Source organism: Chlamydotis macqueenii, chromosome 3 (genome assembly GCF_036417535.1).
Source record: "Chlamydotis macqueenii isolate bChlMac1 chromosome 3, bChlMac1.mat, whole genome shotgun sequence".
Lineage (NCBI taxonomy): Eukaryota > Metazoa > Chordata > Aves > Otidiformes > Otididae > Chlamydotis > Chlamydotis macqueenii.
In genome coordinates, this window is record NC_141558.1 from 58,659,856 (window position 1) to 58,684,215 (window position 24,360).

A 24,360-nucleotide genomic window follows, 5' to 3' on the forward strand; every position below is an offset into this window, starting at 1 on the left:
AATTTTAGAATGGGATATAAAAAGTATTGGAAAATATTAAGTGTGAGATCACAATAAAATATGAAGATTCTGAAAAAAATTTCAAATAAAGTAATTTATATAAAATATGCTTCCAAAACTAATGCTTTTGGGCCTCTATATCTGAAAAGCTACATAATGTGGAAAATGAGAAATAGATATTGTAGCCATCTGCATTTATATAATTACTATTAGTTAAAGAAAGAATAGCACATGACAGAAAGTCTTTAAAGTCTCCAACAAGGCTTTTTTTTTTCCCCACAAAGTATTTTTTAAATAAAAGACGTGCCTATCCTCTTTGGGAAGGAGACCTGGCAGTGTTTTTCATGTAACGCTACAGGCTAACAAGACAGCGAGGAATACAGTCATTTACCTCTGGGCCCTTTGTGATACCATCTGTTTAAACCCAGTTACTAACACCACAGTGTCTCCAAAGAAGCCCTGTTACTCTATGTACACGTAAGAATGTTCAGAGAGGACACACTGCTGTATGATGTGGAGAAAAAAGCCAAAGTTAAATTTGCAACTTGAAAAGCGAGGTGTTCACCGGCTGCAAATGTGGTCTGATACCAGGCTGTAAGTGAAAGTTTAAAGGCTATGTACTCCGCTTATCCTTGCATTTTTACATATTACTAAACCTAGCTTCAATTATCTTATGTTTTCTACATATTTTTTGTGTAATGGTGGGAATTCAATTACCGAGAGGGTTTTCTTGTAATTGGAGCTGAGGGCATTCCTTTAACAACATTTTTTTCCAGTCTTCCCATACAGCAAAGGAGGAATAAAAGCAAGAAATAGAGAGAAGTGGAAAACTTAGATGACAATATTCCTTCTCCTTGATGACTAAAATAAATTCTGAAGAGTCAGACAAATTTCAGAACCTACTACATAAGTCATTGAGATCATAAAGACTAAACAGTTGTCTGAGACACTCAGGTAAGCAGATAAAGGTGTTGAAGATATAGCAGGTGAAGAGCTCCTCAACTGAGATTTTGCACGAAGACATTATTTTACATGCCAAAATCCTTTTTTTCCTTTTTTAACTTAACATCTGCACACTACCTCCCTATTGACCAAGATAATGACAGCCTGTCCCTGTCAACAGATCTTCTTTTTCATCCCTCCCTAAAAATTCAGGCTCCCAAAGAGGTACGACAGTGGTGAATATGCTGTTCATACTTCAGCCCTATTCTGACAAGGCTTTAATATCAGTTGGAGATTTCCTTCTACGTGTCTAGTGGAGACACAGCGTCCTCTCCTTTGACAGGTGCCAGACTGACTGACAGCCCAAGTTACAATGCCTGCTCTTGGAATTCTGACCAACAACTAAGTTTTAGCTGCTCCCTTGCATGGTTCGCTTAATTAAGTCTTGTTGCAAAATGAAAACAACCTCATCTTTTGTACAGAGGTATAAGAAAAACATTTTACCAATCAAATAAAATACATTTCATCATTACAAAGTTGTCTATGCTGATTCTGATAGATGCTCTTTGTAATAATCATCTGCAGTAGGATTTGAAAATAAAAGATTGTTTTGCTGCTGCTCAGTTAGGATCCTTCAAAAAACTACCGTGACAAGTCCCATTGTCACATGAATCACTGAAGCACCATTGGCGCTGCTGACTGGGATCTCATCCACAAGATTGATGGTGAAACAGTATGTGCTTCACAGTGAGCCTGAGCCATCCAGCCCTTTGCATTTCTGGTTTGTAATTTGGTTTAAAACTTCAGGAAGGAATGCTAGAGATTACATGATAACACTTGACAGGGAAAACAAGATGAGAGTCACGTTTAAACTGTGACAACTTCGACATGTACTATCTTAAAGAAACAACTGACAGCCGCATATAGATTTCACCTGAGTCAAGGAACACCTATTTCCTGAGGGCCTGTGCTGATGGAGAGGCTGAGGTACAACAAATCCAATCACAGTATAATTCTGTTTGTAAAAGCAAAAGAGTATCAGACTAAGCTTTTTTTTTTTCTTTTTATTTTTTTTTTTTAACATGGACCTATTGCTATTTAATAGAATGATCTTTTGACCATCTACAGCTCCAGGGATTAGAGAACTGGGTGCAAACAAATCTTTTCAAAAAGCCAACTGTATTCCTCAGTGTCAGGCTAAAGAATAGTATTTGAGTCCCTTTTACTCAATCACAGCTGCAGGCACAGCGATGCATTTCTCCCACCTACCTAGTAACACTCATTATGGCACCAAGCCAGCTTGTAGTGGAGACACAACTGCAGTGTGGATGGAGTGACGCTTCACTAAAACACATCGTAAAGTTTAGCAAAATACATTGAATCAATTCAGAATTTCAGTGTGCTACATATATTATCCCTATTAAGAAGCTGCTGAAAAATACCTGACTGTGATATGCATAACTTCAGGAAAGGGAATGCGACCCTGTCTTCTGCATTCCCATGGAGAATGCTCCGCATTCAAAGCAAAATATCTGTTTCATTTGGATGAAATGAGACTGTGAAACCTTCACTGTGACTGGAGAGCCCAGCTTTCCAGTCACAGTGAAGGTTTTATTTCCTCGGCCTCCCGATGTTAGAAATGTAATGCAATCTTTTAGGTTTCAGAAATTAATTACAGTGGAGAGGGAAGATGGGAAAGGAAGATGCACATTTTTTTGAGAACATGCTCAAACAATAGTTATTAGTACTTTATCAAACTATCCTATCTAGCTATCTATTAATGTTTAGGACACACATCCCTTCACAATTTTCATAGCCCACAGTGACAAGGTCATAGGACTGAGGATGCTGTAAGGAAAACTGAGAGACTAAATGTGAGGTGGTGTGCTGCAGGTTTACTCTGTCACGCATTACGTGCCTGCCGGTAGAGTGCAAAGAAACCAGAGTTCCCTGAGCCAGGTACAAGTAATCCTCTAGCCACATCCCACACGCTACCAATTTCTAAAGGAAAACCCCTAGGAGAGAAACCTGGGATACGAGAATGAACTCCCTCAGAGTAAGTGGAGGGACTGAAGGCGGGAACCACTGCTGCCTGCACAAATACGCCATGGACCAGCCGGTGTAGAGAAGATGTGCACCACCATCAGCAGATCCCAGTGGTGTCTGGCAAGCGTACTCTGGGTGAGTACCCGCATGAGCCCCCTCAAGGGACGAGGCACAAGACTGAATGGATTTAGCATGAAGTAGATGAAGGAGATGCCATGTTTCTCAGACAGGGTCAGCTTTGGATATGGCCAGCAGCAGGACACCTGAAAGGCTTTAAAAGCACCTACAAAGGCATATAGTGATTTTAAGCACCTGCATAGCTTGGGAGCATTTTCAGATCACAGGTCTAAGTTTCTACTGTATCAATTCAATAAAACCTCTATTTTAGGAATCCAAGTCCTGTACTGAATGTAGTCCTGTACATTTTATCATTCTTCACACCCCAAAAAATCCTAGGTTTGCTTCACGGCAATCTTTCAGGAACTAATGATGTATGTGGTTACAATTTTATTTATGAATATGAGACATCAATATCTCCTATGAAGGGGGTGAATAGGGATTATCTTCCATGACAGAAAATAAATAAATAACATGACCATATAAATCGTAAGGGTGACTATATGACAAGCACACGAAAACGCTTACAGGTACGTGACTCATCCCCACAACGTCTGTTTCCATCTTAATGGAAACAGACTTAAGAAACAGTTAATTTTCCTTTACTTTCAGGGCTCAGGCACATTACTTGACATCAGCTGAGCCATGGTAATCGACTTAATGTAACACAGAATGAAATGCATTAGCCTGTACTTCTCTTAAATGTCCAAGGGTAAGAGCATGAAAAGGTTCTGATGCTCAGCAGCTAATTAACCCCAATTAGTCAACCCTGTCCCTGAATATTGCTGATGCAGTCACATCAGTAAAACACAAAGGGAATCAAATAATATCACAAAACTTTTGCACTAATAAGTATAAGTAAAGAGCAGGATGTGGATGTGGACCAATCTTTGCAAACAGAATTAAATTATCTCTCAATAGAGAGCAGAAAGGGAAAGACCCCTCAAAGTTAACATAAATGAAACACTTTAATATGATTATGGGACACGTCAAATAAAATTTAATAGCTTGCTACATGATTTCTAGTAAGAAGCACTCTGAGAGGAAAAAGGTCAAATAGTCTGTATTCATCACTATTATTCTCCCATTTCCTCTGAGCTTCCAATTTTCCAATCATACATATATGCTACAGAATAGCTGATTTGAAGCACTGGAAAGGAAGTGTTATTTTCCAATCTATTTTCTGACAAACACCTTTCAACCTCATATTTCTGAGACGCTGTGAGAAAGTAAAATGAAGTGATAATGCATAGGAGGTGGTCCTGGGAACCCTAAATCAAACAGGACAGACAGCTAGATGATTCAGGTCACGACACTTGAAAAAATAAAAACAAAACAAACCCCCAAAAAATCAACAAAAAAAAAACCAAATTTTTTTTTTCTTTATAATTACATTGGCTAGCTCAGACTAAGAAAAACAATAGTAATGTTAAATGAATATCACTTGGAAATTAACAGCTCTATGAGCTGCAAGACAGCATATAATCAACTAAAAAAATATATCTTCTCTTGATTTTTAAAATTTTATTTTATTTTATTTTACCTGATAGGTGCACCTTTGGCCTGTGCCGGTCTCAAGAGTACAGTTATTGTAGTAGCAGTTTCATTGAGAGATGCATCGACTCCTTCATAGTCCGGTAAAGTGGGAGCTGATTAATGTTGAGTGGGAAGGAAAAGAACGAGAAACAAACCAGTGAAAACATTTTGAATTTTCATGTGGCAGTTCACAGTATAGTATAAAGTCACGATCTTCATGAGCTACGTGAGTCTTTTTTAATGATTTTCCAGTCAGTCACAATCTGTTACTATAGCATGAATGGGACTTCACCAACAATTGATAAACCCACCCCTAACTGCTTCCCCTCAAATCATGAGATCTATCAAACTAAACAGGTTTATTCAAGGAGGACAGAAATAGAAGGAGGAGGTGACTGCCAAGACACCCTAAGACTACAAAATCCCATTTTGGCCTCACACTTTCTACCCTACAAACAACTAAATTTCCTACCTTGCAGACCCAGCTTCTACCACCTCCCTTTTTCCTCCTCCAACAATTTAAGAATCTTTCACGTTTCCTCTTAAATGTCATGGGAGACCATGCCAATACCAATCACAGCGCAAGAAAATTGAGCTTGGACAGACATGCATCTCCGGACTAGAACTGGATGGAGAAGTCCATTCCCACACCCATTTCTCCTTCCATTTCTAACAATGGATGGCCAAGCTGCTCATTAATCAGTTTCTGAACCACTGCAGTTTTCAGCCCCTGCTATTAAGAAAAAAACAAAATTAAATTCAAAACTAGAAGCAGTTCAGGAATTGATTCACCAATGGACTGGCTGTCAGGCCTTTGTGGCAGCAATATTTGTTGCGGGTGGGATGGCTGGTGTTGGTGATTACTTCAACTATAGTCTGCTGCCACAAACTTGCTACAGTCCTCACTGGTAATACTGTTGCTGACTTCAACTCTATTGCAAGGAAAGAAATAGTATTTTTTGTGATTCAGAAAATAAAAGGTTTCTATTAATTACTAAACTTTAACAAGCTCGAAAACTATCTGCATGGGGTTTTTTTTATATGTGGTTGTATCTTTATAAAATTGTTAATGATGCTTGTATGTTTCCAACTGAACTTTCACAAAAAAAAAAATGTTTCCTAGCATGATGCCAATCACTAATTCATAATAATTTTACAATAATATATAAATAGATAGAAGAGCACTGAAAGATTAAAATCCTTGCTTCATTAGCCTGAGATCCTAGATAAACACAAAAATTGCTCTTATTTCAGGAAAAATTATTTTATGGAAATAATGTTCATTTAATGTTACAGCATACATGTTGTATGTTGTTTACAGCATGTTAACTAGGATCTCAGTAACCACGTGTAAGCTTGCTTAAAAAGCGTAATTTCACTCCTCATTAATATAAAGCTAGCATTTTCTGAAATACATGTGTTGCTTCATAAAAAGTATCAGTTATGCAGAGCAAAACTAGACAACAGCATAAAGCAAGATAAAAAAAAAAAAAAAACAGGCTGAACTTCAAACACAAAGTCTGCCCTTAAGCTTTCCTAGTATTAACCACGTTTTGGCAACTAACAGACTCATATTGTGTCTACAAAGTGTGGTAGACTGGATTCTGGACAAAATTCCCCAAATTTCTGGGTGGAAAAGGAGGGCATACCTTAAGAAGTCTGAACACATTGTAGTCCTAAAAAATTCAAACACATTGAAGTGGTTATTTCTGAAAATACTGAAATGTCTGACTGACATGCTACCAAGATATTACATAGTTATACCTTTTTTTTTTTCTTCCTGCAAAGAGGTTAGAAGACAAGTATGCAAGCACTACACCACCATTATCCCTGAAAATTTATAAACTGGAATTTGTTGTGAAGAAACACAAGGACCTTAAAACAACCTGAGTAAAACATTAGAGTTCAAAAAAACCTAATAGCTAAATAAACAGAATAGAACGTGTTGGTTTTTTTTTTTGCTGTTTGGTTGGGTTGGGGTATGAGAAGTGCTAGTGCTTATGTGCTGGGATGGAATTCAAGAAATTATTCCAGTTAACTAGGACAACTACAGCATTTCACTTGCTACATAATTCAAGGAATTCTGCCTTGAATTTTCTCACATTTTGATTTATATGGATGTTTTTGGGAACTGGGTGATGAGACTAAAGGAATAGTTTCGTACAGAAATGGTAGGTGCGTTCCAATACATTATTAACTTCCCTTTACAGGACAATATAAGTTTTATTATGGGAGATAATAAGGAAAATAATTGGCTTTATGCTGTTTACATTTCTAAATGACTGACTTCTTTGATCTCTGCCAAACTCTGAAGTCACCGTGTCATAAAATCAAGTCTCTCTAGATACACCATTGACTTAACTTCTGCTATCAAGTGCATAAGCTACTATCTTATTCTTTGAGAATACTACTGAAATTTAAGAAAATAAAAATACTAGAGCATTCCATTTGATGTTACTTTCTCTAGAGTTTGCAGTGCCTTATTAAGACAAATAGTCTCATTCTTGGTGCATTGCAGTAAGTGAATAAAGGCACGATGAAGCAGACCTATATGAATCTGGCAAAAGAAATTCACGCTTCCTCCCAACCACCCCAATTCTGTAATAGCTGCGTGCTGTTAAGTGGTGTCACCTTGAGTAAGTCAGTTAATTTTCTGCATCTGACTTTACTAATCTGCAAAACAAATACAGTACTTAGTGACCTATGGAGTGCTGTGAGGCTTAATTAGTTAAGGTTTATACAGCACTTCAAAATCTTTAGGTGAAAGTACAAGATTACACAAAATCAAACAGTTAATAACAACAGGTGTGCAATTTCCACCCCACACAAGGATTTATGCCCGAACTTATGCTACTGTTTGGCAAATAAGCTCAAAAACATTTCAGTAATACAGTTTCACAACATCATAGGATTTTGGGGGAAGAGGGGTTCTTTCCCATTTCATGATTTTTCAAGTCTTAAAAAAAAATAAAAAAAAAAATCACCCCCCCACACTGTCCTTTTTTTTTTTTTTTCTGGTGGTTTTTTTTTGTTTTGTTTAGTTTTTTTTTTTTACCTGAGATGTTGGTTGTTACATTGATTGTGGTTGCTGGTCCAAATCCTTTGACAGTGCTTGCACGTATAAAGAACTGATAAGTAGTACCAGGATGCAAGTGTGAGAAGACGTGGTGTGTGCTGTTCCACAACTTTGACACTGTTTGCGGAGGTCCTGCGACTGGAACTGCAGGATCAAACGACCGTATGCTGCTATAGCTGACCTGTGAAACAATTATTTTTGTAATAATTGTTACAGTTTTTGGCACAAGGGGATTAGGGTAGCTTGGTAGGAAAAGAAACAAAACATACATGCTCATCTAGACACCCAGCTATCTTGGAGATACCATGAGGACATGATGTGCATTATCGCAGAGCTTGCTTCACTTGAAAGGCTATGCAGGTGCCTTTCATGTCTCTTTCTTCATTATTTTAGTTCATGTATGGAAAATTTTACTGTTAAATTTAAATTAGGACACCCCACCATCCTTCCCATCTCCACCAAAACCCTTTATTTTTCACTTCCTGTAATACATTTCCTTCTCCTCTTCTAGTAATCATATTTAAATGCTGTCCAAACCAAGCTAATGTATTTAAAGCCAGCAACGATATCTTAATTTACTGATTTTGATTGGGATGGAGTTAGTTTTCTTCACAGCAGCTTGTACGCTGCTGTGTTTTGGATTTGTGATTAAAACACAAAAGCTCACGCTTTTACCCTTCCAATTCTCCCCCCAGTGCAGGGGAGTGAGCAAGCAGCTGAATGGGGCTGAGCTGCCCACCAGGGTTAACCCACTCTATTTAAAGAACTTTGTTAGAATTAAACAGATAAACAAACAGATTTAATGGGGTTTTGTTTGGTTAGGTGGTTTGTCTTCCTCCTATAAATCATGAGCACACAAAATGGTATCTTCTCTTTCTTTAGAAACAAAGGAGTGCTGGAGAGGACTCTGTTTGCTCCTCAAATCAGCTCGTGTTTCCTGCCAGCCTCCTGTGGAGGTCTCCAAAAGGCTCATATATTAAATACTCTTCAAATAGAATATATATAGAGGTTTGAAGGGTGATATCTCAAGACCTTACAAAGCTAAAAAACATGGCTCCAAATTTAATAACCATCTTACTTTTCACGTAACCTGCTCTTCCAACAAACAAGATTTCATACATCATGGCTGTCATGGCTTTGGAAGAGTGCATAGTAATGATACAAGATTTTTAAAACTAGCACCTCCCAATGTGGACTGTAATATTGTTATACTCACATGCCAAAGCCACTTGACAGGGCTGGCCAGCCAACAATGTATGCACTATAATTATGATTTTTCAATATCTCATCACTACACAAAATCTGTAAATAAAAGCAGCATAGAATTGAATAGCTGCCTACAGAGCATAAACACCCACTATCAGCCACCTCTCTCTTGCTAAACTTTCCTAGCCCTATCCTACACTTGTTAGCTGTTTAATTACCTCATACTGAGTAATGATGCCATTTGGATCCATAGGCTCCTTCCAGTTGAGGAAAATCTTATCTTCAAAAGGAGTTCCCTTCACCGACTTGGCAGGTATAGGGCCTGGCACTACAAACAAAACAAAACTTTTAAAAATAGGAAATTCAAGAGACAGAAAAATTAAAGAGATGACAGGACATCCTATTAAAACCAAAAGGGAGCGCAGGTCTATTTTTATTAATATTCATTTGCATGCAAAAGGCAGTGGTAGAGAATATGAAAAAGCACTTCAAAGTGTATTTTGTGATTTGCAGTGCAGAGAGCATGAAGTTGAAACATTATCCCCACATACGCTTCTCAAAACTTCATGCAAAGTCAAATTGTCTCATAGTATAGCCAGGGGAAACAGTTCAAGCTAGATTACCACTTCAGGGAACATCACTGAACTCTGTAATAAGCGTAACCTAGGACAAGGACTACATGGTTTTAAAATCCCGTTAAAAAGAAAAATCAAAGGCAAGGAAGAGCCTCTGTTCTACAGCATTTTTCCAAACTAAAGAAATGCTTACAAAACAGTTTTCAGTCATCCCTTCTTATGATTTGTTGTTTTAAAATAAATCCTCGTCTAAAGAGGAGGCTGGGCAAGGGGCAAACACACCAGCTCAGCTGCCACGTCTCTCAGCCACTGACACGCTTGTGCTGCAGAAAGATCAAAACTGCTTTACCTCAAATCTTTCCAGTAAGAGACATTTTCAAAGCTTTGAACTGAACCACACTAAGACGACCCTACTTTCTTATTTTAAAACGAACCAATATCCCTGGTGTAATAACAAGTCTGAAGTGTCACCTCAGGCCTCTCTGCCTGAGTGATTCACAGTACCTGGTAATCCCATCAACACCAGGTGGGAGTGCTTAGTTATCTCCCATTTCAGCTTATGAGATATTTTTGCCTTCACATATGGCTCCTTTTCAACCACAGCAGCTCACCTAGATTTGAATGCACACATGCTGAAAGACAGGGACGAGCATAAGAGAGTGCCTGAAGAAACCCTGAACCCAAGGAAACACCCTCCCTTCTCAAAAAGCCCCCAAAGTTGCCCACATCTGCAGTCTTTAAAGCTAAAATGTTACTTCTGTTTAATGTATTGACTTGTATTTCTCTCCCCTTCTTAATCAGCCTGTTTTCTTCAATGCAACTTTCAGTGAGCCTCACACATGACATTTCTTGGGTATTAATTATCAAAGCAGATTGAAGTTTTACAAAGAGTAAAAATAAATTAAAACCTGCTGGATCAAAGGAAGCGCCAGGCACTGTGCTAGCAGCACCAGGGAGTGAACGGTCTGTCTCAACAGTGGGATTTAATTCAGTCTGCACAGAAGCTATAAACGATGATCTGACCCTCAGTACAAACAACAAAATTTGGCACATTAATAATAAATTTATGGAGTCAAAAAAAGCCCACAAGTAAACAGATGAGAGTTTCACAGAAACTGTTCATCCATCTGTCAAAGGAAGATTTAGGAGAAATTCACTAAAATCATATGCTGCTGCTTTGCTGCAGTGTCCCAATACCAACCGGGCAGTGGATGAAGGCTGACAGGCCATGACAGCCCCTCTATGCCCTACGTGGCACAGAGAGATTCACTGTAGGCAACGCCTTGTTTTTCATGGGAATGCTCTTCTGTTTTTCTCCTCTACATCAAGTGAGGTATGCCCCGATGCACATGACATTTTCCCTGGAAGATGTATGCACATGTAGCGGGGGCAGGGTGTGTGCGTATGTTCACGTGCATGCATGTACATCTGTGTGTGGGAGAAAACACAGAAATACACCGGGGCATGGACATCGAATATGAAATTTGACATTAAAGACCATTAAAGCATGTGAGGTAAAAAGAAAAAAAGACACAATTGCTCAAAAACCTACAAAATATTTTTTGCATGGTGCTTTTAAAGAACATGTTTCATATTCAATTGAAACTGGGTGCAGGGCTCTACGTTTGAGGGTTGCATAAAGCCTCCTACATTTTCTGTTTAAACACCCAAGTGGGAGAAGCCTCTAGGCTCATCACATAGCATGACTGTTTTCTTCTCCTGCAATATCAAACTCGTTGCTTGTGGCAGCAGCAGCAATGTTAAACTGACTGGAACTACATGATCCCAGTTAGTTTCATGCTTCTCTTCCCACTGGCATGGGAAGGGCGTAAGAACAGAAGTTAGCACAGCAATGAGCAGATTGCTGGGAATCCCAGTAAAAATAATGTCAGAATGTAAAAGACAGCAAGTGTCTAGTAAAAGAGAACAGTAGTTCCCACAAACCTCACCCAACCCCACAAATTCACGAAAAACGAAGCTTGGGATCAGCTTAAATTATTTCAGAGCTCAAGTGGAATTAAAACAAAGAAAGAAATAAAAATTCAAATGCCTAGAAAAAGGAATATATATTAATTTTAGTTTGAAGGACATGTTTTGATGGATTTTAAATTATTTTTTCCCTTCTACTTTTCAGTTCAACCACAGTAAAAACATCTTATAATTGCACAGCTTTCCCACAGGGGCAAAGGGAAGTGAGCAAAGATAAAAACCAGGAGCAAAGGAATTTGCTTAAGAATAGAGTATCTGTGAGTAGGCACACTCAACAGTTGGGTTAGTTAAAATAATGCCTAAATGTCATTATTTGTGGTTTTATGTTTTTGTTCTCAGGTGAGAATTAGTTAAAAGCAGAAATTTAAAAAAGCCTAAAATTAATTAAAAAAAAAAACCAAACAAATAAAAAACCACCAACAAAAGAAAAACAGCAAGGTAATTTGTTGGTAACACTACTTTGAAGACTCAAACTGCATCTCTCCATGGAGGTAACTATTGCTGTCTATTCCCTATGACTCCCAGCAGAACTCTAAGGACTTCAGAAATACCTTAGCTTCACCTTTCCAAATCAGTGTTAAGAGCCTTCTCTTTTACACGATATTTAGCAAGGACTCAGGTGGAAAAGTCAGGTAAACATCATCCTTGTGCCAATAACAGCTTTTGGAAACCTCCTCACAAACAGCCCAAAAGGCCTTCTTCAGGCTGGTGCATGCATCTGCAGAAGCGCCATCAACCAACATAGTGCCTCCTTCCTGCCCTCTCAACTCCCATTCTTCTTCCTACGCGAGCTCTTGTGCTTCGCCTTGGACTTACAGATAGTCTAGACTAAATTAAAACACTCAGGACTATTACAAGTGTATATTAAGGTGAAGTATGTTACTTAAGATGCCCTATCAATGGGCAGGTATCTGAATAATTTAAAAAGTGTAAGTAGCTGTTAGAGGAGTTGGACTTGGACCTTTTGGCCTCTCTTTAAAAAGATTCTGGTCCCATTGATTTTCTTTCCATCTGCTGACCTTGTGAAGTGTGACCCCACCATCTCTCAGTGACAACAGTAATCATTTTTTCTTTCACATGCATTATTCTATGCTAAACTTCCAACAAGTCAAGATTTACACTTCTCTGAAAAAGTGAAATCATTTAGGTGGGTTTAACTGTATGGGGTTTCAGAAAATTCTGAACTTAAATTAAAAAAAAAAAAATTCTTCCTATAAATACGTATACAAAGAGGTATATATAAAATTAACATAAAACAAATTCAAAGGGAATTTCAGCAAGATTTTATAGCAGAAACATCACAAGCTTTTCTTTCACTATTTACGTGCATCTCCAGCGCCCTTTAAATGAAGTTATATATTCGTATGGTGAATAACTGATAGTATTTTCTTCTATAGACATGTGGGATGGTGGACTTTTATAAATACTATGCATAATAAAAGTACAAGCCATCAATCTGACATCAAACCAATTCATTTTAAAGTAATATATTTGTAGTAAATTATGTCACAGTCACAAATAGTTATTTACAACTACTGTCACCTAAACATTGTCCTACACTAACTTAATGGGAAATTTATATTACAATACATGACTTCTGGAAGAAAAACATATTAACTGACACCAACCACTATATAAATGAATTTATATTGCTTCAGTTTTCCTGCTACACAACAAAAGTGCGTGTAAACGGAGTATTTTTATTATTATTATACTCCATGAAAGCCGTGCAGAGTATTATTATGCTATACATAAAGGCTATGTGCAGATACATGCATGGTTATACTGGGAAAAATTCATTTGTGGTACTCAAAAAGTAAAGTGTATCAGCAAACTTACAGCCTTTCTCCAAAGGCAGATGCTCATTTTCAGGAGATAGTGACAGTCAATCTCTTCTACTGTTTAAATATTACAAGCAATTAAAATGGCCCACCTTTCCACTGGCTTTGTCTGAGGGATTTACCATTTTAAGTTCATGCTTTATTACAACTCCAGACTAAGGCTTAAACGGAAGCAAATTTTAAACAATAAAAAGGAAAAAAAAAAAAATCAGAATTGCTATTACTAGTCTTTACCATGAGAGTATTTACACCAAAGGTGGTGACAAAAAATGACTTATTTGGAAACCATAGAATCATAGGATCATAGAATGGTTCGGGTTGGAAGGGACCTTCAAAGGTCATCTAGTCCAAACCCCCTGCAAGGAGCAGGGACATCCCCAACTAGATCAGGTTGCTCAGAGCCTCATCCAGCCTGGCCTTGAACGTTTCCAGGGATGAGGCCTCCACCACCTTTCTGGGCAACCTGTTCCAGTGTTCTATAACTCGCATCGTAAAAAATTTTTTCCTAATTTCTAATCTAAATCTACCCCCCTCTATTTTAAAACCACTACCCCTCGTCCTATCGCAACGGGCCCTACTGAACAGCCTTTCCCCATCTTTCTTGTAGGCCCCCTTGAGGTACTGGAAGACCGCTATCAGGTCTCCCCGGAGCCTCCTCTTCTCCAGGCTGAACAGCCCCAACTCTCTCAGCCTGTCCTCATAGGAGAGGTGCTCCAGCGCTTTTATCATCTTCGTGGCCCTGACCACTCAAGTTGACCACTCAAGTTGTACCATTTGCAGTGAAGAACAAAATGCTATTCAGTGCTACTGAGAAGAAAATTGGTTGTCTATCAACAGTCTCCTTTGCTGCACGTGCTCTTTGGTCCATCATCTCTCCCCTCCTGGAGCAGCAGGGCTGGCATGGGCGCCCTAAGAGGTGGCAGGGGTGCTGCCTTCCCCAGGCGGTGGGCATCAGGGGACCACTGGGCTGTGCTCCCCAGGCAAAGGCCCACAACCCTGCACATGTCTGTGTCACCCACCTGGGGCCACTGCTGGACTGCACGGGCATCGACCCGCTCATGCCTGTGACGAGACCCCTTACCTTCCAGCCTATGTGAAATTACTAACGTAACAAACCAAACATAAATGCTTACAATCAAGCTAGTAAGCAAGCTGATAGAGACTGATTAGTCTCAGCAGCAGCAGCAATCACTGTGGATACTGGCACAAATATCAAAAGGGATTAAATTCATGAGTTCTGGATTTGTTGAATTCGGGCGCTCAGGCACCTAACGCAGTATTTTGTTTAAAGCCTTTTTACACCAAATGCTGACTTAATTACTCCTCATTTCTGGAATTTGGAAATGTTTCTCCACGTCAGGGTGAAATAACCTCACATAGTCACACACGTTACAACTTCCTAAAAATAAGCAAATCAATATTTGGAGAGTGCTTTCAGCTAGCACATGGCTTAGGAATAATGGGAACTCATGGGGCCGGGTGTAAGCCCTCATTCCACTGCGCACTGCTGAAGTAGCTGCTAATTCTGGCCAATTTCTGGGCATCATTATATCAAACACACTATCTCAACAACAAATTCCATATGCAGTATCACTTTTTCAGCTATAATGCTTCTAATATAGGTATCTAAAGGAAACAAAAGCAGGAGGTTGTTTCAGCCAGGGTAAATAATTCTGTGTTTTCAGGCCAATTTTTCCTGAGCTATTAATATAAAACCTATCTTGTATTTCTAGTTTCTGCAATATCTTAAAAACAGCTTAATTCATTTGTCATTTGTTTAGTGTAAGTTTAAAATAAATCCCTGCTAATAATTTCAATATTTTTCTTACTTTCTCACAAATCAGCTTTCCTGATGTCTTTAACAAAAAGTGCTCACATGTCTTTCTGCAACCATTTTTTCTCTCTCTTGATGATATGCCGATAGCAAATCTTACCTACCATCTGGAAAAAAAAAAGTGGGGTTATTTTCACGAGCTGAAGGACAAATAGGTTATCCCAGGCTCCTCTTACCAATGGCAGTAGGTCAGCTACAATCAGTTTCAGTTCACTGCTGCTAAAACATAAAACTATTGACACTAAATTTTGTCACTGCTCATGACACTTAGGTCACTGGTCTCCCTTTTTGGTCAAGGACTGGGGTGTCAAAACCTTTAGCAGCGGCATTTACAGACAATTTCACATGTAAACTTTCATCTCTTAGTCATGGGTTTCTCTTTATTAAGCATAATCATTTGCCATTTTTTTCCCAATAGGATTAGTATACCAGGTTCACTTGACATCCATGCACACGCCACTCGGCCAGATGTGTCACACATTTTTTGAGACAGTTGGCCATTTCAAGCAATCTTCGCAGCACTGGACAGACTGCCTGCTCATCTCACTGCATTAACTTTTCACTCAGGTGGGATAATCTGTGTTACTTTTACAATGCTACTAGCAGAGTTTTATATCTATATTTTTCCAAAGTGCCTTTAAACACTGTTTATTTGTTAGTTTTCTTTGATCCAAGCATATTTTCTACCTCCTCTTTTTCCCCTCCCAATATTTTCCTGGGATGCCAGAACAACCCGAAAAAGTACAAAGGAAAAGTGCTTCTCATATCAAACAGGGAATGGAGGAGAAAAAATTTTTTTCTTTTTTTTTTGTAAAGGTAACTTACAGCCCTAGTATCAACCACAGAAAAATACTAAATGTCAACTATTTCCATTAAATCCTCCCTCAAAGTAGGTGGAAGGTATTTCCTCTTCAAACATTTAGAAAGTACGCTAAGTATTTCTTTTTTTTTTTTTTTTGATCCTCTAATTATAACACTTCTCCCTTTCTCTGCTGTTTCCCAGAGAGTCTGCTGGAGTTTTCCCAGAAGTATGAGTAATGGTTGGACAGTTGGTGTCTTAACCCTGCATCGCAGGTCTAGATCTCTCTGCGTGGAGCTGAAATGAGCCATACTCTCTGAAAGATCAGGGGGCCTCATTTGTGTCCAATGAGCGTGTCCTTTGGCTTAGACCAAAGCTTTGGTATACTTTAAGCCCCAAAATGGGTACTTATCTTATTCCAAACGATCTTTTTCAATTAGCTGTTTGCCTGCTGTTAGCTGACACACTCCCTTACTAGTTATAAAATCACCACTGAACACTTTGAGCTTCACGATTTGCTCTCTCTGTAGCTGCCCTCTCAGAGCTCATGCCACTATTCCTGTTAATCTACTGCTTTTTGCATCTGTTTCCAATTAAAAATTAAGGAAGCATTTATCTGCTTTAAACCCATTCACCATCCACTGCTCCTAAAAGGGTCCCTCTGAGTTTCGCAGTGCCCTTGTGAACAAGCAGCTCCGAGAACATGTGCATGCTGCTGATTCAGGCTAAGGGATAAATTCACTGCTGGTTCTTGTACTTTGTTTGAAATGCCAAACATCATCATGGCCCAGCACATATGCATCCCCAGCTTGTGCAAGCCTCACCCTTTTTCCTTTATCAAATCCTTCAAACACTGTCCATCTCCTACACAAGCCAGGTGAAGCAGTGAGTCCCTGTCATGGCACGGATAATGCTGAGAGCCTGGGTACTCAGAAGAGCTTTCTCCCAAATCTTAGTGATGGTGTGGTTTCTCCCCAACATGAAAGATGTTGTTTCACCCATAAAACACTGACAAATCTCCTTGTTTTCATCTTTTTGCATAACTTGTTTAGCAGTGTATTGCTCAAGGGCTTAATTTTTATGTGGAATACAGCTTTTTGCAAATTACTGCAATATATTTTAAAGAATAATTCCATCTATCCAAGTTAAACAGAAATACTTAAAACTACCAAGTATTCAGATCCAGCTCTGGTCAGAAAGGAGGTTATCTTCAGACTGATATTCCTGGCTTTGCCTTCTTGCAGATACTGAATTACAAGCTATTAAAACCTTCATTTATCAGTCACGGCTCCAAAGGTGTGAAGCACAGCTGCTGAATCTTACCCTGTTCTTCTACTAACTGTTTCCTGAGTTAATTCTACTCTTAGTACCATATACTGCTCAGTTATCACTCACCACTCTGGGAGGTCTGGCCCAGCTTCGCAGCCTTACATAAAAGTGAATCTTTGTGAAAGACAACCAGAGATCCTCGCTGGCTCATATCAAAGCCCCACAAAAGTCTGAAATCCTCTGCATTTAGGGAATCCCAGAATTTCAAATGTGTGTAAAGCTCCTAGCAGAAGGGAGGAGGTGAAATTATAGAAGAAGAGAGACAAAGGGAAAGATTAAAACAAAACAACACCAAAAAAAGAAAAGAGAAGAGACAGAGAGCTAGGAGCATGGGGAAAGATGTGCAAAGCAACGGAAGATGAAGGCAAAATGGCAAAGATAAAGACAGACAAGAAAATGTGGGGTAGACACCTTTAACTCCAACAGTCTACAAAGTTTTTACTTGATTAGCAGATCCTTGTAAGAAAGAATGGCATTGGAAAGAAAGCTGCACTACAGAAAAGCTAAGAAAAAAGTTAATTATCTGTTGTTGTCATCTGGAGTTTTCAAAGTTCCTATTTATGAAAAGTACAGAACACAAGTGCACAGTTTCAGATAATCATGTAATTAGTGGCTACTTCTAAATAATGTTTTTTGTAAAAATGTAGAAAAATCCTGAGCCCTCTATTTTCCTTCTCATAAATGAATCACTGATAATAATCCCACTATGTAATTAACATCATGATAATTCTACAAAATCTGCAAAAAATCATCACGACAATGAGGCTACTTTTGATCACATGTGAAATACGCAGGGCACAGAGTCATGTGTCTTCCTGTAGCTCTCAAATTTTTAATCTGAGTTCTGCTTCAGGCTGCAAACTGTGTTTTAAAACAGTTTTAGACAGATACTTCATCACCTGGACACGGGACTAAACTAGCAGTATACACATCAGCAGTCAACTACAGAACTCAGTTTTCTATTGCTATGAGACCTCAAGGAGAGATGCAGGTGTGAACACACCTTTGATCCTCTGAGATGGCTGAAAGCCTCCATTCCACCACTGGCAGTATCTACTATCATTTTGTTTTTACAAATATTTTAATGAAATCTAAGTAGTTTTGGTTGGAAGGGACCTTGAAAGGCCATCTAGTCCAACCCTCTTGCAAGGAGCAGGGACATCTCCAACCAGATCACGTTGCTCAGAGCCCTATCCAACCTGGCCTTGAATGTTTCCAGCGATGTGGCATCTACCACCCCTCTGGGCAACCTGTTCCAGTGTTCCACCACCCTCATTCCAAAACATTTTTTTCCTTGTATCTAGTCTAAATCTACCCTTTTTGATTTTAAAACCTTTACCCCTCGTCCTATCACAACAGGCCCTGCTGAAGAGTTTCTCTCCATCTTTCCTATAAGCCCCCTTCAGGTATTGGAAGGCTGCTATAACGTCTCCCCGGAGCCTTCTCTTCTTCCAGGGTGAACAACCCCAAATCTCTCAACTTGTTTTCATAGGAGAGATGCTCCAGCCCTCTGATCATCTCCAAACAGTTAACACATACTATATGCTGTAACCTGCAACATAAACTATTGCTCAAATACACTTGTTGAAGAGGTTTTAAATCGTGAATAGTCTTTAGAACTGAACTCAATATTAAATATAAATTTACAGAATTAAATTAATTTCCAAATACTACACTTAATACTGTGAAGAAGCCTTCACCTAACACCACCACGTGTTTCTTGTCACCTGCATTAGCACATTTTTGGAATGACGGGGAAGCCACCCTCCTTTTTCTTGCAAGAGAGAGATTGAATCATAGAATCATAGAATGGTTAGGGTTGGAAGGGACCTTCAAAGGTCATCTAGTCCAACCCCCCTGCAAGGAGCAGGGACATCCCCAACTAGATCAGGTTGCTCAGAGCCTCATCCAGCCTGGCCTTGAACGTTTCCAGGGATGGAGCCTCCACCACCCCTATGGGCAACCTGTTCCAGTGTTCTATAACTCGCATCGTAAAAAATTTCTTCCTAATTTCCAATCTAAATCTACCCCCCTCTATTTTAAAACCATTACCTCTCGTCCTATTGCAACAGGCCCTACTAAACAGCCTTTCCCTATCTTTCTTGTAGGCCCCCTTGAGGTACTGGAAGACCACTATCAGGTCTCCCCGGAGCCTCCTCTTCTCCAGGCTGAACAGCCCCAACTCTCTCAGCCTGTCCTCATAAGAGAGGTGCTCCAGATTGAGTTTGGCTTGTGCTACATGGACCGTTTGGGCTATATATGCAGGGTGACAGCTACAATACTTTTAAAGCTACTGTTTTAGGGCTAATTAGTACATTAATAGAAGAGAACTTCCATCCTTTGGGACACATATTGTAACACACAGTCATTTCCTTCCACCTGTCCAGACTGGACTTGGATGTAATTTCCATAACAGCGTTTACACATACCATCTTCATCTGTCTGGATAATGGTCTCCTCGCTCTCCTTCCTCCCTTCCGGGTTGGTTAAGATCATTTTGAGGCTGACATTTGTGTAGGGAGGCAGATGATCCACAACGTGCTGGGGTGCTTTGGGATCCATATCCAAGCAGTCTGCCTTGCTCTCGTTGTGTCCACAGAAGTAGTGGTAGCATATAGTGACATTGAAAGTGTGGCAACGAGTGATGTTGTAACCCAGAGATTCCCAGTCCACAGCTATATGTCTGGCCTGAATCTCAGCAATCTTCAGAGTTTTCGGTGTTCTCATAGGTTCTAGAAGACAGAGTATAATGAAGAAAAACATCATTAACAATCTTCATCCTTGCATTGAACTGTAACTGGTAGATGACACCTCCAGGAATGTGAAAGCAAAGGACATACCCAATACATACAGACTTATTACCAGAAGTATCATCCTTTGTACAGGTACCCTGAAGAGAAAAAACCTGTCACAGTCTCTGTGTTTTCATTTCGTTATTTTCCAGGCTGTCTTTGCAGGTTTCAATCTGCACTGATATTTTCAGTGATTAAGACTAAGCAACAGTGAGAAAAAGAGCTGTTAATTAACATTGCACTGATTCAAAGCAATTGAGAATACAGGCAAGTAGATGCAAGAAGAGTGTCCAAAAGGCCACCCAGCTGCCACTGCTGGCTTCCCATCTTGATTTCCCCCTTACGTTTTCTTTTTTACCTGTGTAAATTAGATAATACATCATAGTGGTATAGAGTCAACATTCACTACACTATGATTTATCATGCCACCAAGCAACGCTGTATACTAATTATATTAATTACCTTATTAAGCTAGCAGTTAAAAAATGATGCAGATATTAATTAACGTGTATTATTTCAGTAATGAAGCTATTCATTCAAGTAAAATCCTTCAGAAATATTACAAATTTTTTTTTTTATATTCCCATTGTATCCCACTTTTTTCAGGTCCCCAAAACTTGGCTTGGACATTGCTCTGAGATGGCAATCTCTGCCCTGCTACCCAAGCTCAGCTGCCCTCCACACATACATTTCCACCAGCAGAGCAGGTGATGCTCCCCAAGCTGTCATCAATCTTTCATTGTCTCTCTAGTGCACTCCTTCCTCACGCAAGACTAACTTTTATCATTGAACTTAATTAAAATAATTACACAATGAAAATCATGACCATGACTGTATATACTAGAGTATCACTGGAAATATACCAAGGAGATCTTTATACTCTGCTAAAATATCCTCCTTCACCAGAGAAAATAAAGCCTGCTGTAGGCACAGCTTCAGCCTTGTGTCCTTGCTGGTGTAAGGTCAAAACAGTCGAGATTATTCAAGTAAGTGAGATATAAGATTTCTCTTTCTGGGCATAACAGTTCTTTGTAACTTGCATTTACGAACTGAGAGTCCCAGCCAGGCTAACAGCCAGCCAACAGCACAGATGGCATATTGAAATAAGGAAATGTGAATCAGTGTAATCCATTCAGCACTGTAGTTTGCCAGACAAACTGCAAACATTTAGTTTCAAGCACCAAAACAATCGAATTCTAAATATAACATAAAGGTATTCCTAATAACATGGTGATTGTTAAGGATTAAAACTGTACCTATTTGTTTCCATGATGTATCCTTCCCTTTCTGGATTTTGGAGAAGCAGGTTCCCTTTGCCCTTAACTACCGATTTATCTCATATATGGTGAAAAATACAAATGAATAAGCAGACTTCCTGGGCAGTAGCTTTGTGAACATATTGTATACTGTGACAATAGAGATTGGAAGCTGAAAGACAGCACTGAAAAGGTCCTTGAGAGATAAAAGACTTGACGGGAAGGAGGGGAAAAAAGGGGTTTTACAGAGTAAACAATGGCTGGTGCTTTAGCAAGTACAGACAGGTGTGAGGCAGTCATTAAAAAAAAAAAAGTAGCAACACAGTAAATCTACTGAAGGAGCTTCTAAGAGTCTTCAAAGAATCAGCACTTCCTTGGCTACTGCAAGCACTTAGAAAAAACCTGAAGTCACTCAAGTGTCACAGAGGAAGAGAACTGCTAAAAGAGAAAAAAAAATGTCATCAGACTTTTCCACATATGAACACCAGTGGAAAACTTAGTTACACATACTCTGATCTAGAGTTTGAGGCCTGAAAGAGTAAACATGTCCTTCACCACGGAATTTTTGTATAGGCTTATTTTTCCTTCTAAAACTGAATGATTCTTCTCATTTTAATAACTTCCTCTTTATTCTACTAATCCAGGTTGCGTCTTCAACCGCTCACACCAGAGTTGGAATTCAAATCTGAATTCAAAATTTATTGGAGCCTCTGAAATAAACACGATATAATACATGTTGTCTGGCCACGAAGGCTGAAACTATTAATGCCTGACGCTGACTAATCAGTAACAGAAAATGCACTCCATTTTAATCTTGCTTCTTTCATGACAAGACTTAAACTGCATTCTCACTATGCTGTATGGCACTTTCAAAAGAGATGAAAAAAATAAAACCTTTGTTAATCTTAAAGAAAAATTATTTTACAATTCTATGCAAATTTTACAAATGTGTCACAGCATCAGAGGAGATACTGAAAAGCATCCTTTATTCACATGTCAGAAAGGAAAGAATGAAAGACAGAGTGTGATCTCGATTTCTCACAACTATTCCCTTCTTTGGCAGAAATTAAACAACTTCTGCAATATTGAGATGGTAATTAAAGTCTGCAGAGTCTCTCAACAGCTTTGGTAAAGTCTGCCAACTGTCCCACTGCTCCTAAAACGATGCTTTAAAAATACAATTTTACTCTTGCTTCTGGGCAACATTCATCTCGGGGATCTCTAGAGGTAAAGACCAATTGTTTTAAACTACCACACCACAAAGCCTCCATCTGTAACACCTCAGTAGGAAGCAATCTCAAATAATTATTTTTCTCAGGTAAAACACTATTGAATTTTTAGTGGGTTTCCCAAAAATCTCAGCATCTCATTAAGAGTAAGTCTGTTCTTGATGAGGGCAGAAAAAAGTGCTCATCTGCCATTCTTCCCTCTCCCCATCACACTTAAGGGTTTGCATTTTACTGAAACATTTTCTTAATCCTCCTATGATTTAATTTCAATTCATGCATTCTCTTCCAGAGATCTGGACACTTTTTCAGTACTACTAATCACAATAAATCAATTTATATCTTGTCTTCCCAGTTGTTGTTTTCTCACCTTTCCTCTTTCAGTCATTTCCAGAACTTTTATCCAAAATACATGGACATTCAAGCCCATAACTTCTCTTTTTTTTTTTTTTTGTTGAACTACTGATGTCAAATCAGCACCCTATGCCAAAGAAGGAAGAAATAAGACACTCCCAAAATCTCTATGCATTTCTTAACCTATCAGTTGGAGCTTCAATATTAATAGCAGAGTGCCCTTAATATTTTCCAAACATTAATCTACCAATTACACCTGTGAGACAGGGAAGTGGTGTTATTCCTTTTCTGAAACGAAGAAAAAGACACAAAAAGGTTAACAGCTACAAGGTAATTTACTGTCAGGGGCCATAAGAACACAACACAGTACCCAGCTCCCAGGTCACCGTGCTCTGGCCATCAGACAGCATCAGCTGGCAGCAGCAATTCAGAGAGCTCATTTACACTCTATTTGCTAGGGCCTCCACCAAAATGTTGACTCCACTCCTCAATTCCAGTTCTTTTTTAAAGAGTTTTTGCAGATTTTCTTAGAACAAATTTGAAAAAGCGTAACAGTGCCCAGACACTAAGCGAATATCTGAGCATAAGGACAAGTTATTTGAAAAACAATAGTTTGGCTTACTCAATTTGAGAGATTTCTTGATTGATAGCTTGAAATTTGAGTGAAATAGCATATTTTTTTTGCATTAAACCTTGTATTTAGAATTAAAATTTCAGGAAGGGTATATTCATAATTTATTTTTTTCAAGTCTCTTTGTCCAGCAGAAAATATATTTAACGTTGGAGGCAGTTCCTTGTGGTGATAGCAGAAAGTACTTAGGGCTTCTTGCTGTGGCAGGAAATTCAGTATCCTGTGACTGTATCAAGCTCTTAAATGTGAACATCCTGACTAGCAGAGTCATGCCTTCCAACACAAATACAGCAAAAAGGCATACGGACGACTTGGTGGTGGTGGTGACGGGTGGAGTTGACCTTTATATCATCCCAAGTCCCTCTGCTAAGGGCAGGCTCCTTTCTGCCAGACCCTTCCTGCCCAAGGGCTGCTGCCACGACCTCCACACCATTCCCATCACTGCTTATGGCCAGCTTCTCTAACTGCCCTTTCTTCTCAATGCCTGGCAATATCCAACTCAGTTATCTTCCTCCTCATCACCCTCCCTTTGTCTCTTGGAAAACGAATACTACCAAGCTGACTCAGATCCATCATCTGATCTGACTGTTTTTACTCTCACTGAACCAACAAAAAACAGAGGCAGTGGGAGAATATTAAAAAAAAAAAAAGAAAAAAAGAAAAAAAGAAAAAAAGAAAAAAACAGAATAATAGAAGAGACCTCTACGCTTATAGAGATAACCAAGTCCTCATTCCTTATCAAAAAAAAACTGCATTAAGTAAAATAATTACATGCATGTGGTACTCACTCGTAACAATTTATGGATCGAGA

At 39.0% G+C, this 24,360-nt stretch overlaps 1 protein-coding gene across 13 annotated transcripts in view; it reads right to left on the reverse strand.

Annotated features, from left to right (window-relative positions):
* Positions 1–24,360, reverse strand: part of PTPRK (protein tyrosine phosphatase receptor type K) — a 416,154-nt gene that overhangs the window by 78,679 nt on the left and 313,115 nt on the right. For all 13 annotated transcript variants that reach the window (XM_086743669.1, XM_086743658.1, XM_086743668.1 and 10 more), the window contains exons 8-11: positions 19,720–20,022; positions 9,142–9,251; positions 7,697–7,898; positions 4,649–4,754 (exon numbers count right to left, since the gene is read on the reverse strand). In XM_086743669.1, coding sequence (XP_086599795.1) covers positions 4,649–4,754; positions 7,697–7,898; positions 9,142–9,251; positions 19,720–20,022 — 721 coding nt within the window. The remainder of the gene's footprint in view (positions 1–4,648; positions 4,755–7,696; positions 7,899–9,141; positions 9,252–19,719; positions 20,023–24,360) is intronic.